General features: G+C 40.2%; 1 protein-coding gene across 2 annotated transcripts in view; it reads left to right on the top strand.

The window, feature by feature from the left end:
• The window catches only part of grhl3 (grainyhead like transcription factor 3), a 79,696-nt gene that overhangs the window by 55,098 nt on the left and 8,987 nt on the right, over positions 1 to 15,611 (top strand). For both annotated transcript variants that reach the window (XM_033045190.1, XM_033045192.1), the window contains exons 9-14: positions 17 to 175; positions 6,000 to 6,078; positions 8,063 to 8,202; positions 9,608 to 9,645; positions 12,680 to 12,768; positions 15,490 to 15,575. In XM_033045190.1, the coding sequence (XP_032901081.1) occupies positions 17 to 175; positions 6,000 to 6,078; positions 8,063 to 8,202; positions 9,608 to 9,645; positions 12,680 to 12,768; positions 15,490 to 15,575 (591 nt within the window). The remainder of the gene's footprint in view (positions 1 to 16; positions 176 to 5,999; positions 6,079 to 8,062; positions 8,203 to 9,607; positions 9,646 to 12,679; positions 12,769 to 15,489; positions 15,576 to 15,611) is intronic.

Raw genomic sequence — 15,611 nt, 5'->3', positions numbered from 1 at the left:
GTTTTCTTTCCATTAGGTTCACATTGGAATTAACTGCCTGAGTACAGACTTCTCCTCACAGAAGGGAGTCAAAGGTCTTCCCTTAAACCTCCAGATAGACACCTTTGACTGTGAAACCAAATCGGACAAACCTATTCATCGGGCTGTCTGCCAGATTAAAATATTTGTGGACAAGGTACTGTTTCACCTGAGTGCCGTGTTATTGCTAAGTATTAAAACCTGGTGTTTATGATAACTGGGCAATATTGACATGCACCAAATAACATTAAAGATTGAAAAATATATTCAAAGTATAAAAAAAGTAGATAAGTTGTTAATCAAATTGAAAGCAGAAACTGAAATGATATGTTTAGTAGATCTCGGTGTCATTCCTAATGAATTAAAACCCATAAGGCAAATGTGGGCATAATTTCCATCGGTGCAAAATGGACTCTCTAAGGATTGTAGAGAAAATGGAAATTTCATTCTGCCACAGTAAAATTTACACTTTCCCACATTTAATATGGAACAAGTCATAAAAGTATTTAAATATTTTTGAACATTTGAAATTTCAATTTGACTAAATACTGCTTACTCCTCTACTTCTTGATTCCCCTACTCTGGTTAAAAGTGTGCACTCACCCTATCTATTCCCCTCACAATCTTATGCACCTCTATAAGATCACCACATCAGTCTCCTGTACTCCTAGCCTAGCCAGCCTCTCCCGACAGCTCAGGCCCTCAAGTACAGGAAACATTCTGTCAAAGTCAAATTTATTCGTCACATGCACCGACGGAGGTACAGTGAAATGAATTTGCCAGCAGCGATACACTTAAAAACAGAACACACAATACACAATAGATTTTAACACAAACATCCACCACGGCATTCTTCACTGTGGTGGAAGGCAACAAAGTTTCAGTCAGTCCTCCTCCTTTGTTCATCTGTGTTCGGGGCCATAAACCCTCCGTAGTCGCCACTATGGACGGCCAGATGTACAGGCCCTCTCGTCAGGATGATTGAAATTCCGACGTTGGGACGGTCGAACACACTTGGAGTGCCCGAATCGGCACTTTCCTACCGGAGACCGCGGCTTCAGGATGTTATAGGCTGCAGGCGGCAGGCCGGCCGTTGGAGCTCTTCTCCGGCGATCCCCAGCAAGGGATCCCAGACTCCGGATGGTAAGTCCACGCCTGCGGCTAAAAGCTCCGCAGACACAGCCCCATGATGCCAAAGTCACCAGTACTCCACTCTGGTGACCCCCAGCAAGTGTTCGCCCCCGCTCCGCGATGGAGAAGTCCATGCTGCGCCCGCTGCTGGGCTAGACTCCAGGAAAGGCAGTTCCAATCCAAGCTGTTAGGCCGCGAGAGGGGAAGCAGAGTAGCGACAGAAAAGGTCACCTCCGTCGAGGAAGTGACTGAAAAAACGGTTTCCCCCATTTCCCCCACACCACCCCTCACCTAAGACATGCTCTATAAAACAAAAGTAGTCTATATAACAAACACGCTGCTGGCAGGGCAGCCGACTGCAATGCCCCCAACATTCTGGAAATCTTCTTTACACTCTTTCCAGCTTAACAATATCCTCCTGATAGCAGGGTGACTAAAACTGAACACAATACTCTCACCAATATCTTGTACAACATAACATCCCGGTTTCTATACTCAATACTGTGACTGATGAAAGGCCAATGTACCAAAAGCCTTATTGCCCACCATATTTACCTGTGATGCTAATTTCAAGGAACTATGTACCTGCACTCCTAGACCCCTCTGCTCTACAATACTCCCCAGGGCTCTGCCATTCACTGTGAGGGTCCTGCCCTGGTTTGATTCCTCAAAATGTAACACCTCACACTTATCTGCATTCAACTCCATTAACCATTTCTCAGCCCACTTGCCCAACTGATCAAGATCCTGCTGTAATTTGTGAAAACCATCTTCGCTATCTACCATACCACCCACTTTAGTGTCACCTGCAAACTTACCAATCACGCCTTCTACATTCTCATCCAAATTGTTGATATAAATCAAAAATAGCAATGGGTACAGCGCCAATCCTTGAGGGACACCACTCATCACCTGCCTCCAGTCCGTAGATTCTACAGATTAAGCATAAAGTGCATATTTCCAGTAAGCATGATCCAATGGTCAATGAGGCTCAGTGTTTACATTTTTTTTTTAAATTATTGCAAACTTTTAGTATTTTGGGAGAACATGAGGGGTACTTTGCACTTTTTTATAACTCCTATTAATGTCAATAATGGCATTATTTTTATTGTTGCAAAGTGACACCAACGATAAGTGAGAATAATTTGCGTGCAATGATAATAGTCTCAGTGACAGGAATAGGTGTTGCACAATTAAAATGACAGCCAGACTTCCCAAATTGTTGTGCAATTGAGTGCAATGAATGGAATGCCCCCTAACCTGTGCACTTATTGTTCAATAATTGAGTTATGTCAAGGCTTTGAGATTTATTAGTGCATCAAAATGGATACAATGTTAAGAAAAAGTAATGCTGGAATAGACTCACAGATTTCTCTTGAGAGGCATAAGAAATTACAGGTGCTGGAATCTTGAGCAAAACATAAAGTGCTGTAGTAACTCAACGGGTCAGACAACACCTGTAGATGGCAAGAATAGGCAACATTTTGGGTCAGGGCCTTCTTCAGACTTCTTTTGTTACCCGTGGACAAATCTCAAGTGATAGCACAAACTTTTGATTGGTATTCAAAGTACTTTTGCAATTACTGTGCTTTTCTGACAACATTGTGAAGGTAAACCCTGCAATTAATGTGTAAATGAAAAATATTTAAATCTATAATAGCTTGAAATAGCTGCTTTCCCAAAGGGTATTAGCTATACAAATTTCTCTGTACACAGAATAGATGCCCAGGTGTAGAATATGCTTCTGGATGCCAGATATATTCCAATCTTGACAGTTTAATTTAGTTTAGAAATACAACATGGAAAACCAGGCCCTTCGGCCAGCTGAGTCCATGCCGACCTTTGATCATCCATGCACGTAGCACCTAGGCACTAGGGGCAACTTACTGAAGCCAATTAACCTATATATAAACCTGCATGTCTTTGCAATGTGTGAGCAAACTGGAGCCCCCGGAGTAAATCCATGCTGTCATAGGGAGAACATACAAACTTCGCACAGATAGCATCCGTAGTCAGGATCGAATCTAGATCGCTGGCACTGTGAGGCAGCAACTCTACCGCTATGCCACTGTGCTACCCTGGTTCTTCTTCTTCTTCTTCTTCTTCTTCTTCTTCTTCTTCTTCTTCTTCTTCTTTCGTGTGGCCTGCACAGCCTAAAGTTGTTGGACAACTTGTTCTATTTGATCTTCCGTTTGTGCACGTCGAGTTGATTACATTAGTCGAAACAGGGCGGACCACGTGAATGTCGCAATCTTCCACCCCCCACCCTGGTTGCAATGAAGCAAATAAAAACGAATATTTGGATTAGAATCTTTGCATCCTTTTGGAGCTGATGACCAAGGAAAATAAAAAATATCTCTCAGCATGCACTGAATGACTTGACTACAAAAAATATCCAACATTATCTGTAAGTGCAGCTATTGACAGAACCTAACAGAACGTTTTAGATTTCCAGCACCTGTATTCTTTTGTATGAAACAGGAAAAAGATAATGTGCATAGAGTTTGCCTGACCTGACATTGGTAGGTGTTCAACTAGGGTATTACACAGACTTGTTAACAAATAAATGAAGTGTAAAAGCTTGCAATATTTATCAGTAACTTAACAACCTGCCTCAATGAGGAAATGCCAGCCGTTGACGACTTAAACTGTAGAATATTTTCACTGGCTGAGTAATGACTGTAAGAAAACCTGAAGGTTTCTGGTGTGAGTTGATTTTTGTTTTCCATTATGAATAATGGTAGAAAAGGAAAAGAGATAGGATCCCTTTTAAAAACTGAGCAGGGATTAATGAAAGATATGTAATAAACACCTGAGACTTCAACCAACACAAAATAACTGATGAAGCTGAAATGGAATGTAGCTATGAAAGAGAGTATGGGTGAGAAAGAACTCATTGAGTTTAAATAATACGCAAATACAGTTTCACAGAGTTTTGTTTATGTTGTGATATGATATGTGATCCTATTCCCCACCCTTATATTTTTATGGCATGAAAACGCATGGTTTGGTATTTAACAATGCTGTGATGGATTGTCCTGCAACCAAACATCCTGCATACACCAGGCAAGAGATGCAACTAGGTTAAACAGTTTATAGAACCACTTTAGTTCTAAATCAGATTTAAGTAGTAGATTAGCAATGGTCTGAAATAAAGCGTGCAAAGAGATTAACTGGGTTTTTACAAGATATTTGAAAATGAGCACTCCCGGGTCTCAGTATTAGGTTCACTGCTCTTTTGAAATACATTAATGGATATCCACAGATTAATTTCAATGTTTGCAGATGGTATAGACCTCTAATATTGTAAACAATGAGGCACATTATAACAAACTTATAGTGGTGAAATGTTCACAAAATTAACGTAGAAAATTATAACATTATACTATTTGGCACAGATAATTCAGAGAACATTGTGAATTAAAGAATGGAATTTTAAAGGATAATGAAAAGGCAGTGAATTCTGGGGTGCATGGATTGTTTGAAAGTATGTGAAAATATATGATATCTTCAACATTACTGATCATGGATTAGAGTATGAAAGTAAAGAATTTTCTTTGAAAGATTAACTTGATCTGGAATAAAGCATTATGTTCAGTTCTGAGCCTCTCATTTGAGGAATGAATGTAATCATAATAAAATGCACAATAGATGTAAGATATTACAGCTGGAGCATGTAGATAGAAAACAAAGCACAGGTTTTCAGTACACGCTGTTGTCAGTGTGGGTCATCCTTATTTTACAAACGTACACTGCGTATACTCACACATATTCACGAGACTGATTATATCACAGAAATATGAATATACAGTATCATGAGATAATGAATATATCACATGACATAAATCACACCATTCTGATACTCAGTTATTAAAGTGACAGTTACTATTATATACACTATTATATACACTATATACAGTGGCGGACTGGCCAGGGTGTCAGCTTGCCCGATGGCAAGTGGGCCCCTGATGAAGTGGGCCCCCTATATCAAGTGGGCCCCTGATGAAGTGGGCCCCCTTTGTCTCCTGGCAACCAATATTTTTAGACCCAGTCCGTCACTGATTATATACACTACCATTGGTTTATTAGAATATAACTAAGGTTGAAAAAAAATCACAATAGATTTACTCGAATATAACGGGTTGACGGTCTTCAAATTTCTAAAGTGAATTGAGAACCTTCTCAAAGCAACTAGGTTCAAGGGGAGGTTTGGCAGAAATGCTCAAAATTATGAAGGGTTTTGTCAGAACAGATAAAGAGAAAGTATTTCCAGTCGAGTTGGGGTTGATAACTGCTAAGAGCTAAAGCCAACAAATTGAGTTTTGTTTTACCTAGGACATCATTGTGATCTACCTTGCATGATCCAAATGGCACTGGAAGCAGATATCAGTGTTGGAAAAAAACTATGTAAATAGTTGAAGTAAAAACCAGATTACAGTGCAATGGAGATTTTCTTCCCAATAACCCTTTCTGGCTTAATCCCTCCCTTCACCACCTCCAGTTTAAATTCCATTTGGAATATTTTGGAGGACCAAGAAACCAAGAACCAAGAACCAAGAGAAAGAAGTGGAGAGCGGGATGAATTAGCTTTATCAAAGAGCTGGCACAGACAGAGTAGGTCAGTTGACCACTTGTGGTCATCAGCTGATGATGGTACTATCAATGTATTATTCTGCACTCTTTGAGAGTGGTGAAGACAGAACTGGTGTAGAGTGACTGTTATTGACTTGTTAAATTAAGCAGTTTGATGAATTTTCTACAAGGAAAGAGTATGTCATTTTGTTTACTGATTCATGTGCCATTCCTATTATGGATAGTCATTTATACTCTTTTCTCATCCTTTGACACAGGGCGCTGAGAGAAAAATGAGGGATGAAGAACGCAAACAATCTAAACGAAAAAGCAAGTTCCCAGATTCCACCACAGATGGTAAGCAAGATAAGAAACACTTACAATCAGCTGCCTCTGAGATCTTTAAAGGTGGCTGGGTCTGGCTGAGCAACTTGTGGCAATAATATTGGGTGAACGCATAGTTCTGGATGGTAGGAATGGGGTGGGTAGAAGAAATTCCAAAGACACACTCCTGTACAATGGATGTGCCTTTTGTCCGTGTCTGTCTCTCATTCCCCATCTCCTCCAGAGCCAATCCAGTTCTATATGCGCTGAAAGTGACTGAAAGGAAATGATAAATCCCACATTCCTTGCACCATGTACGTAATATCTGGACTCTAATATCGCTATTAGACCATTGCATTACCATTTGGTGTTCATTATTTCTTGTCATTTCAGTCTGCATTTTACTTGTCTTCTTCACCGCAGTTTAATTCCTGCTGCACCCAAATTTTTTACATTTTTCCTCTTTAATGTTTATTTATTTTGTAAATGTGGATTTGCCTTAAGCCTCACCTTTGTCTGTTCATCTCTTTCCCTTTTCATTATTTGCACATTCTTTTGCCCATTATGTTTGCTAGTATTATCTCATTGATGACATTTTGTAACAACCACTTTCCACTTAGTCATGTTCAGGTTATTGACTCCGTTAACCAGACCTCTGTGGTTGGGGTAACTGCTTCTTCTTTCCTCCTAACTACCAACATACATTATTTCATTTCACCCACTAAAATTAACTTGAATTACCAGTCTGATAAAGGCTGCACATGTAAAATATAATTACCTATCTTTTCTTAATAAAAAGCTGACTGACCTGCTGGTGTTTTCCAATATCCTGTTTATGTTTAAATTTCCAGCTTCCGCAGTATTCCCTTTTTATTTAACGATAGGTTTCTCATACAGTGTGGTCACACTGCTATTCAAAGTGACTTTCACATGCATGCACTGGATATGTTCCTCTGAGGTGAAAGCATTTTGGGAAATAAATATTCTTTTTTTAATATTTTATTTATTAGAAGTAATGTACATTACAATGATACAAGCCAAAAAATAACATAATACATTTCCTGTACCACTTCTTATTTGAAACTTTAAAAAAGAAGGAAAGTAGAGAGAGTTAGATAGGATAGTAAGTGCGTGAAAGAGTGATCAAGGGAGACCCGTAGAAACGTAAAACACGAAAAAAAGTTAAAAAGAAAACCAAAGAAAAAGAAAGAGAAAAATAGAGAACAGAGGATATAAGAAAGTAAAATAAGATAAAAGGGATATACCTACTTCGTATCTTTACACACCCCTCACCAGGTCCTGAAACCATTTATTTTCAAAGTTATGTTGCACCTTATACTTGTAATAAGTCGATAAATGGAGACCAAATCTTGGGAAAGAAAAAATATTCTGACTGACAATACAAACAGAGTCAGCAGAAGAAGCTAGGATGGAAGCAACTTGAAATAAAGCGTTCACAAAGAGTGTACTTTATTATTTTTAGATACATTTTCCACCCAACACCTGGGTAAATTAGTGACCTGGCTGGGATGGTGAGAGCCATTAACAGAGGGATTCCAAGCAAGGGATGCTCGGGGATAGTAGACAACAACCTGGGGAGGGGTTTGGGGACCTTGTGCCCTTCAAAAGGTATGGTCATCAGATGTGCCTTTGAAAGAAAAACAGGATATGACCTTTGGGCAAGGTCTAAACACCATTGGGGAGAGAGTGGTGTGGGAGCACAGAACGACTTCAATAGCCAGAGAGGATGCCAATGAGCCTCTTGATAGTTAAAGGGCACATCCACCTCTCTGTCCACACCCAGTATTGGAAAAAAGCAACTGTACCTCTATGTCAATGCATGAAATTCACACAATAGCTTCAAACGTTAAATCACAGGTAAATTATATTAAGAAAGTAAAGGAAATTATTCAGAAGATGTGACCCTATTACTCTTAGGATATGAACAGAAAAGAGGTACAGTTAACAAACGATATCCAATTGCCTGATTTTATGCTTGGTCCTTTCCATTTAACAGCTATTACCAACAAGAGGATTCCACTACCAGATCACAGAGGAAATGATCGTACATATTTCAAGCCAATGACAGACCTAATTTCATCTCCTGTTCTATTCACGCCAGAAGCTCATTTCCTTTATTCACAGCGAACTAGATTGGTATGTAACGATGGACTAATACTGCCTATTGCTCGTTCCTGTTTAGGTTTATGTGGCACCAATTGTAACATTTCTTGCTTGCCATTATCTCTCTTGTTCTGCTCGCGCTCAAGGCCCTCCTGAAGCAGCTATTTCTCATGCACAAAATTATATAATGTGGCCAGGTGAACCAGTTTAGAATGAAAGGCTGCACAATTAGATCTCCTTCTGCTCTCACTAAGGGAGATCGGGTAGATTCACAGAGTCTTTTACCCAGAGATGGGGAATCAAGGACCACAGAACATAGGTTCAAGGTGAAGGGGAAAAGATTTAATAGGAATCCGAGCGGTAACATTTTCACACAGTGGGTGGTGGATGAATGGAACAAGCTGCCAGAGGAGGTAGTTGAGGCTGGGAATATCCCATCCTTTAAGAAACAGTTGGACAGGTACAGGGATAGGACAGGTTTGGAGGATTATGGACCAAGCGCAGGCAAGTGGGACTTGGCTAGCTGGGACATTGTTGGCCGGTGTGGGTGAGTTGGGCCGAAGGGCCTGTTTCCACACTGTATTACTCTATGACTCTAAAAGATCTTTCAAACTATTTCTGCTATTTCAATAGAGATTGCCCAATGCTTTCCGACTGGAAAACCAATTTATTTTCCTGTTTTATTTGGCTTAGCTCAACCCCCCTGCTGTGCTTTGTCACTCAAGTGTTCAAACCACTCACAAATTTTATTTTGAAAACTATTTTGGAACACACGTTAACACATAACACTCTCATGCCCAATAAAGAGAAAGCAAAATTCATCTCCCTTCTCCAGACTGTATTGCAATCAGTTTGGTGCATAATCCCTTTATAAATGTTTAAAAGCATACATGCACAGCATTGCTCCTTGTGAGACACAAGCATCTCCAAATGCTGAAATCTGGAGCAAAAAACAAATTGCTGGAGGAACTCAGCAGGTCAGGCAGCATCTGTGGAGGCAGAGGGACTGTCAACATTTCAGGTTGAAATGCTGCAGTTCAAGTGAGCTCCTCTCTCAAGCCTAATTATAAACACAACAGTTGTTCAATACAAGGTACACAAAATTGCTGGGGAAACTCAGCGGGTGCAGCAGCATCTATGGAGCGAAGGAAATAGGCGACGTTATCAAAGCAGAATCCAAGGTTGCCACTGCAGCATGTTATCCAGGAGTATTAGCATGAATATTAACAGACCTCTATAGTTACAAATGAAGTAACACAGACAAACCTTGGAAATATGACTTGGCCACATTCAGTGTTCCCAATTGAAAAACTGCCACTTAGAAAAATGACTTCCAAAATCTTCTTTCAATTTCAGCCACCATGTCTGTATTATTTTTAAATGCACCCTGGATAACGCTTGAAAATTATATTTACATCTTGGGCTTGTTTGTTTTCAGGAGCACTCAATGAGTGGTGAAGCAAGACATCCTGAGAGGTAAGGAATGCTTTCTGTTTATCCTCATGAATTTGATTGAGCTTTTTGAGATATGGCCATGAGTATTGTGGGTGGGTAGAAGTTGTCTACATGGACTTTAACGACGCCTATAATGATGAGAGGCTAACTTGAAAGGTTAGATTGCATGGGATTCATGATGAGCAAGCCAACTGGATACAAAATTGGCTCAATGGCAGGAGATAGTGGAGGGTTGTTATTCAGACTGGGGACCTATGACCAGGAGTGTGCCACAAGGATCAGTGCTGGGTCCACTGATGTTTGTCATCTTTATTAATGATTTTAACGACAATGTTCTTATCACAATTAGTAAATTTATGGATATCACCAAAATTGGTGGAGTATTGGGACAATGAAGAGGGTTATCACAAGATTACAACAGGACCTGGGTGAACTGGGGAAATGGGCCAAGAAATGAAGTGGAATTGAATACTGACAAGTGTGAGGTGTTGCATTTTGGAAGGTTAAACCAGGGCAGGACTTATGCAGTAGATGGTGGTCCTGGAAGGTGTTGTTGAACAGAGAGAACATAGTTCCCGGAAAGTGGAGACACAAATGGACGGGGTAATGAAGAATAAAGAAAGCTTGCCTTTATCGGTCGGGCCATTAAATTCAGGAGCAGGGATGGCACATTAGAACTGGACAAGTCATTGGTAAGACCACACTTAGAGTACTCTGTGCAGCTTTGGTCACCCAGATATAGGAAGGATGTCATTAAGGTGGAAAGAGTGCAGAAAAGATTCACAAGAATGGTACTGGGACTGGAGGGCTTGAGTTGTAAGGAGAGACTGGATAGGCTTGGGCTGTTTTGACTGGAACGTAGGAGGTTGAGGGGTTGGCGTTATTGAGGTATATGAGGGGCGTAGATAAGTTGAATAGTCACGGTTGTTTCCCAGTGTAGGGGAGTTTAAAACTAGATGGCATAGGTTTAATGTGAAAGGGGAAAGATTGAGAAGGGGCGCAGAGGGTGGTGAATACAGTATATGGAATGAGCTGCCAGAGGATTTGGGGAGGCAGCTGCAATTACAATGTTTAAAAGACATTTAGACAGGTACATGGATAGGAAAAGTTTAGAGGGAAATGGACCAAACGCAGGCAAATGGGACTGGCAAAGATTGACATCTTGGTTGGTATATACAAGTTGGGGGAAAGGGCCTATTTCTGTGGCGTATGACTCAAATTATTCTGTTGTGAGGTGAATTGGGATATAGTGTGATGTATATAAGCTGATGGTCATCAAAGATCCTATGCTGTTAAGTTGTGTGCATTCAATCTTTTCCCTTCTGAGAAGCTATAGGTGTGTATTTCAGTAACTGAAACATAGTAACCAGTAACTTGATCATCAGATGAGAAGGTGATTAAGGAAATTTCGAACGGCTTTGTGCACTGACAACACCTACAGGGTTATATAACATCACAGTGCTTCCATCACAGTGATCATACACCAAGTGCATTTATTTGCCTGTAAAGCCTGTTGGTACATGCAGACATCACAAAACAATGATATGCAAAAACATATGTCGGCTTATGGGAAGAGTTTAATTGGCACTGCTTAATGGGACTTTAGAGTTCAACATTTTCAGATTGTAACCATTGCCCAGTTCTTTAAATCAGGACCTTTTTAATATTGATTATGGTTATATCTCCTATGTCTCACGACCACTCCCTCATACGCCAGAACCATTTAACTAGTTAATCTCTGCTGCTATTCACGCTATTTAAATACTTCTTTTCACTCTTACTTTCATTGCCTCAACACCTTCTCCTGGCCTAAAATCTTTTTTCTCTCTCATTCTACTGGAACTTTATCAATGTGAAACATTAGCCCCGTTTGTCTCTCCATAAACATTATATGATTTGCAGAATATTAATGCACAATTGGTGATTATGTTTCAGCATGAAGTAATGATGCTCTGCAAAGCTAACAGTGCAAATTGAAAAATTGGGCAGACCTGGCCCCTGAGCAAATCAGAGGGAAATGGGAGGAGGGAGGTCTCCCACTGCTGCAATTCAGTGAAGTCAGAAGTTAGAGCAGTGCCAAATTTATTATTTTTAATCATGATAATAATGCAAGTCTAGGCCAGCATTTATTCTCCCTCCTTAATTACTCTTTGTAAAGGCGATGAACCACTTTCTTCTTGACCCTCTGCAATTTGTGAAATGGAGGTATTCCACAGCTGGCCAGTAAGCTTACCCTGTCCCACTTAGGAAACCTGAACAGAAACCTCTGGAGACTTTGCGCCCCACCCAAGGTTTCCGTGCGGTTCCCGGAGGTTTTTGTCAGTCTCCCTACCGGCTTCCACTACCTGCAACCTCCGGCAACCACCTGCAACCTCCAGGAACCGCACGGAAACCTTGGGTGGGGCGCAAGGTCTCCAGAGGTTTCCGTTCAGGTTTCCTAAGTGGGACAGGGGCATTATTAATAATGTGTAGGAAGGAACTGCAGATAGAATAGAAGAAAGACACAAAATGCTGGAGTAACTCAGCCGGACAGGCAGCATCTCTGGAATGGGTGATGTTTTGGGTCAAGACCCTTTTTCAGACTGATTCAGTAAGATTATAACCAAGGCACATACCAATCCAAGCAGTAATTGAGTGTGTTGTAAATGTATTCTTGGAGGTGGTGACATCTCAAACATCCTCCACACCTTCTTGAGAGTGTCAAAGGTTGTTATTTTGGAAGGGACTGTCAAACAAGCACAGTCTGTCCATAGACACTGATCCCTTGAGGGAGGGACTCTTGAACCTGGCTCCAAGGTACATAAATAAATGCTTTGGAGACTAGATGTTCTCATTGAACATGGTGGCAAAGGCTGAGCTACAAGCCAACTTTTGCATTGAACAAAGAGATTCCTGAATCTAAACGGAACAAAAACATCAACAAAATCAGGATATTCGACCAAGAAGTCTCAATTTACATTGGAGCATGTTAAGGATTTTAGTGAAGATAGTCATTTAAACTTAAGATTCTGTTTTAAAGTAGGCTTGCTTACAATCATCTGCTTTAAATCTGCAGGTTACCAGTCAAAAGGGGAAGCAAGACACTGTTCAAGGATGAAGGGGATCTACCCATCAAATTTGCCAAGCTTTGTGAACCAGAGCGAGGTAGAGTATTAGCAGAAATTACTTTGGGGCTTGTTTGCGATGGGTCGGGTACAGGAAAGGAGGGAACTTTCTGTGAAGAGTTGCACATGGTCCATTTTAACTCCCAAGCCTCACTTGAATAGAGCAGCAGCACTCACTCTTGCAAGAGCCTGCAACAAACATACTGCTGGAGACTGAAGATATGGGAAGGAATGGGAAATAGGAGGAATTGGCATCGCAGCAAGGGGAAGGATGGAGAAACTTTAGTATTCTTATGGACCTGAGGAGCAGTAAGAGAAATCTCAGAAAATAATGTAAAGATGGGGACAATGGGGAGAAGGCAGGAACGGGGTACTGATTGGGGATGATCAGCCATGATCACATTGAATGGCGGTGCTGGCTCGAAGGGCCAAATGGCCTACTCCTGCGCCTATTGTCTATTGTCTATTGTCTAAGATTTACTTAGATTTTTCATGCCTCCTTACTCAGATGGCAATGGTTGTGCCTAGTCACAGATCATATCAGTAAGGTACTGGGGTTACAACCTTGCTATACTTGTGTTCTTTGTAAGTGGTAAGGGATAGGAAGGCACAGGATACCACATGGCTGACATTTTGTCAACCCACGTTGTGCCAATTGTGGTAAAATAAATGCCTTTTTACATTTGAAGTAATTTGTTTGAAAATTAATGATTTTGAAGCCTAGTAATATGTTTGTAATGGTGGCAAGGACGCCAGCCCAAATGTCTGCTGGAATGAAGTAGGGTCGAAAGCTGGGTGCTATAGCCTTGGAGAAAACATTGGTTTAACACTGTAGCCTGTGCCAATCCAAACAGCAACATAATCAGAAGCTGGCCAAGCTGACTCAACTCAGCACCTTTCCTGCTGTTTAGCCTGCCTCAGTCATCAGGAAGATGATAAACTAATTATCATGTCCTCCTAGAATAAGCAGCTACTCGAAAAATGCATCTTACTGATTAATGGAAAGGTACATGCTGATTGTATTTTATTTCAGCCTTTTAATACATATACAATAAAAATCAGAAAATAGTTTAGTTTAGTTTAGTTTAGTTTAGTTTAGTTTAGTTTAGTTTAGTTTAGAGATACAGAGCAGAAAAGGCCCATCGGTTCACCGAGTCATCGCCAAAAAGGCGATCCCCGCACTTGAACACTATCCTACACACACTAGGGACAATTTGCGCATACACCAAGCCAATTAGCCTACATACCTGTATGTCTTTGGAGTGTGGGAGGAAACCAAAGATCTCAGAGAAAGCCCTAGCAGGTCACGGGAAGAACGTACAGACTCCGTACAGACAGCACCCGTAGTCGGGATCAAAACCGGGTCTCCGGCGCTGTAAGCGCTGTAAGACAGCAACTTTACCGATGCGCCACCGTGCTGAACCATTCTACGGTAACCATATAGAAAACCTAAGTCCTCAACAAAGTCTATTATATCCAAGGGGTTTGCTACTTGTTTTTCATTGATTGTGTTACTCTCAATTAATTATCATTAAAAGAACAATTTCTTATGTAAACAAAGCTGAGAATGAATAAAGAAAACTAAAACACATGAAGTGTATAATTCAAATATTCACAAAAGCGTTTTTATAAATCCTCCCCCCGATTAATAACTAATGTATTAGACAATTGTTTCATAGTTTAAAATATAGGAAGAATACTTTTCATTTTTTAGGGTAAATGAGATTATAGGACAAAATGGCCAGTGCTTTATTTTAGTTTTTAAAAATTATATAATAGTTGTTTAATATCATCGTGTTTATTCATCAAAGTTCAGGACAAGGTTCCCTCAGGATGGAACTTATTTATGTTTGTTTTAACAAAATTAGAAGTAATGAATGGGCCCACTTTTGAATTTAATATTGGATTGAAGTAAACCTACCTGCAGCAAAAGTTCTTGATTGAACTCACAGCATCAAACTTAATAGGACTCTTCAAGGCATAAACATAGTGTGATTCAGCGATTTGGAAATATTCTCATAAAATGTAGAAAACCTCGGTACGTTTTTATGGAGACACTGTGCAATTCAAAAAGCTAATAAATCTAATTCAGCTTGCAGATTCCTTTGATTTTTTAAATGCTAAACTAACAATGACATTGTGACAATCAACTGTTGCAGTGTCTAGAACACAAAGTGCTGGAGTAACTCAGTGGGTTAGGCAGCAACTCTGGAGGACGTGAATATTGTAGGTGACATTTCAGGTAGGGGCCTTTCTTCATCTATTGCCAGGCTTTTTCCCACACAATCTTTTTTCCAGCTTTCTCCACCCTCAGTCCGAAAAAGGGTCCTGACCCAAAACTGATCCTTTTCCTCCGCAGATGCTGCCTGACGCACGGAGTTACTCCAGCACTTTGTGTTCTTTGCAAGATTTCAGCATCTGCAATACCTTGTGCAGTGTCTCTTATGTAAACAGTGTTGCAATATCTATGTTGATGCAGAATTCAACTTTAAAAAAATTCTCCTAAACTATTTAGCAAGTTTATTTCTGAAGTGGAAGAACCGTAACAACCTGGACATTTCTGGACTCACAGCTTGTGCCACTTTACTGGTCGAACAATTGATTTTAGTCTTCCTGACTTTGGGACGCTAAAATTGTCTGATGTTATAATAATAGTATTATGTATATTGATACTTTATCCTGCATTTCCCAGAAAATGTAATGAATAATGAGCAACTTCAAAATATAATTTAAATAAAATATGTCCATATTCCTTTGCCAGTGCTGCTATATGTACGCAGGGAGTGTGAAGACGTTTTTGATGCCTTGATGTTACAGACTCCTAATCTTAAGGGACTGAAGAATGCTGTAAGTATTTAATTACATAGTTGCCTTAACTGTAGA

This window comes from Amblyraja radiata, chromosome 27 (genome assembly GCF_010909765.2).
Source record: "Amblyraja radiata isolate CabotCenter1 chromosome 27, sAmbRad1.1.pri, whole genome shotgun sequence".
NCBI classification, from domain to species: domain Eukaryota; kingdom Metazoa; phylum Chordata; class Chondrichthyes; order Rajiformes; family Rajidae; genus Amblyraja; species Amblyraja radiata.
Note: the sequence above shows the minus strand (reverse complement) of the source record. Positions and strands in the feature narration are given on the sequence as shown.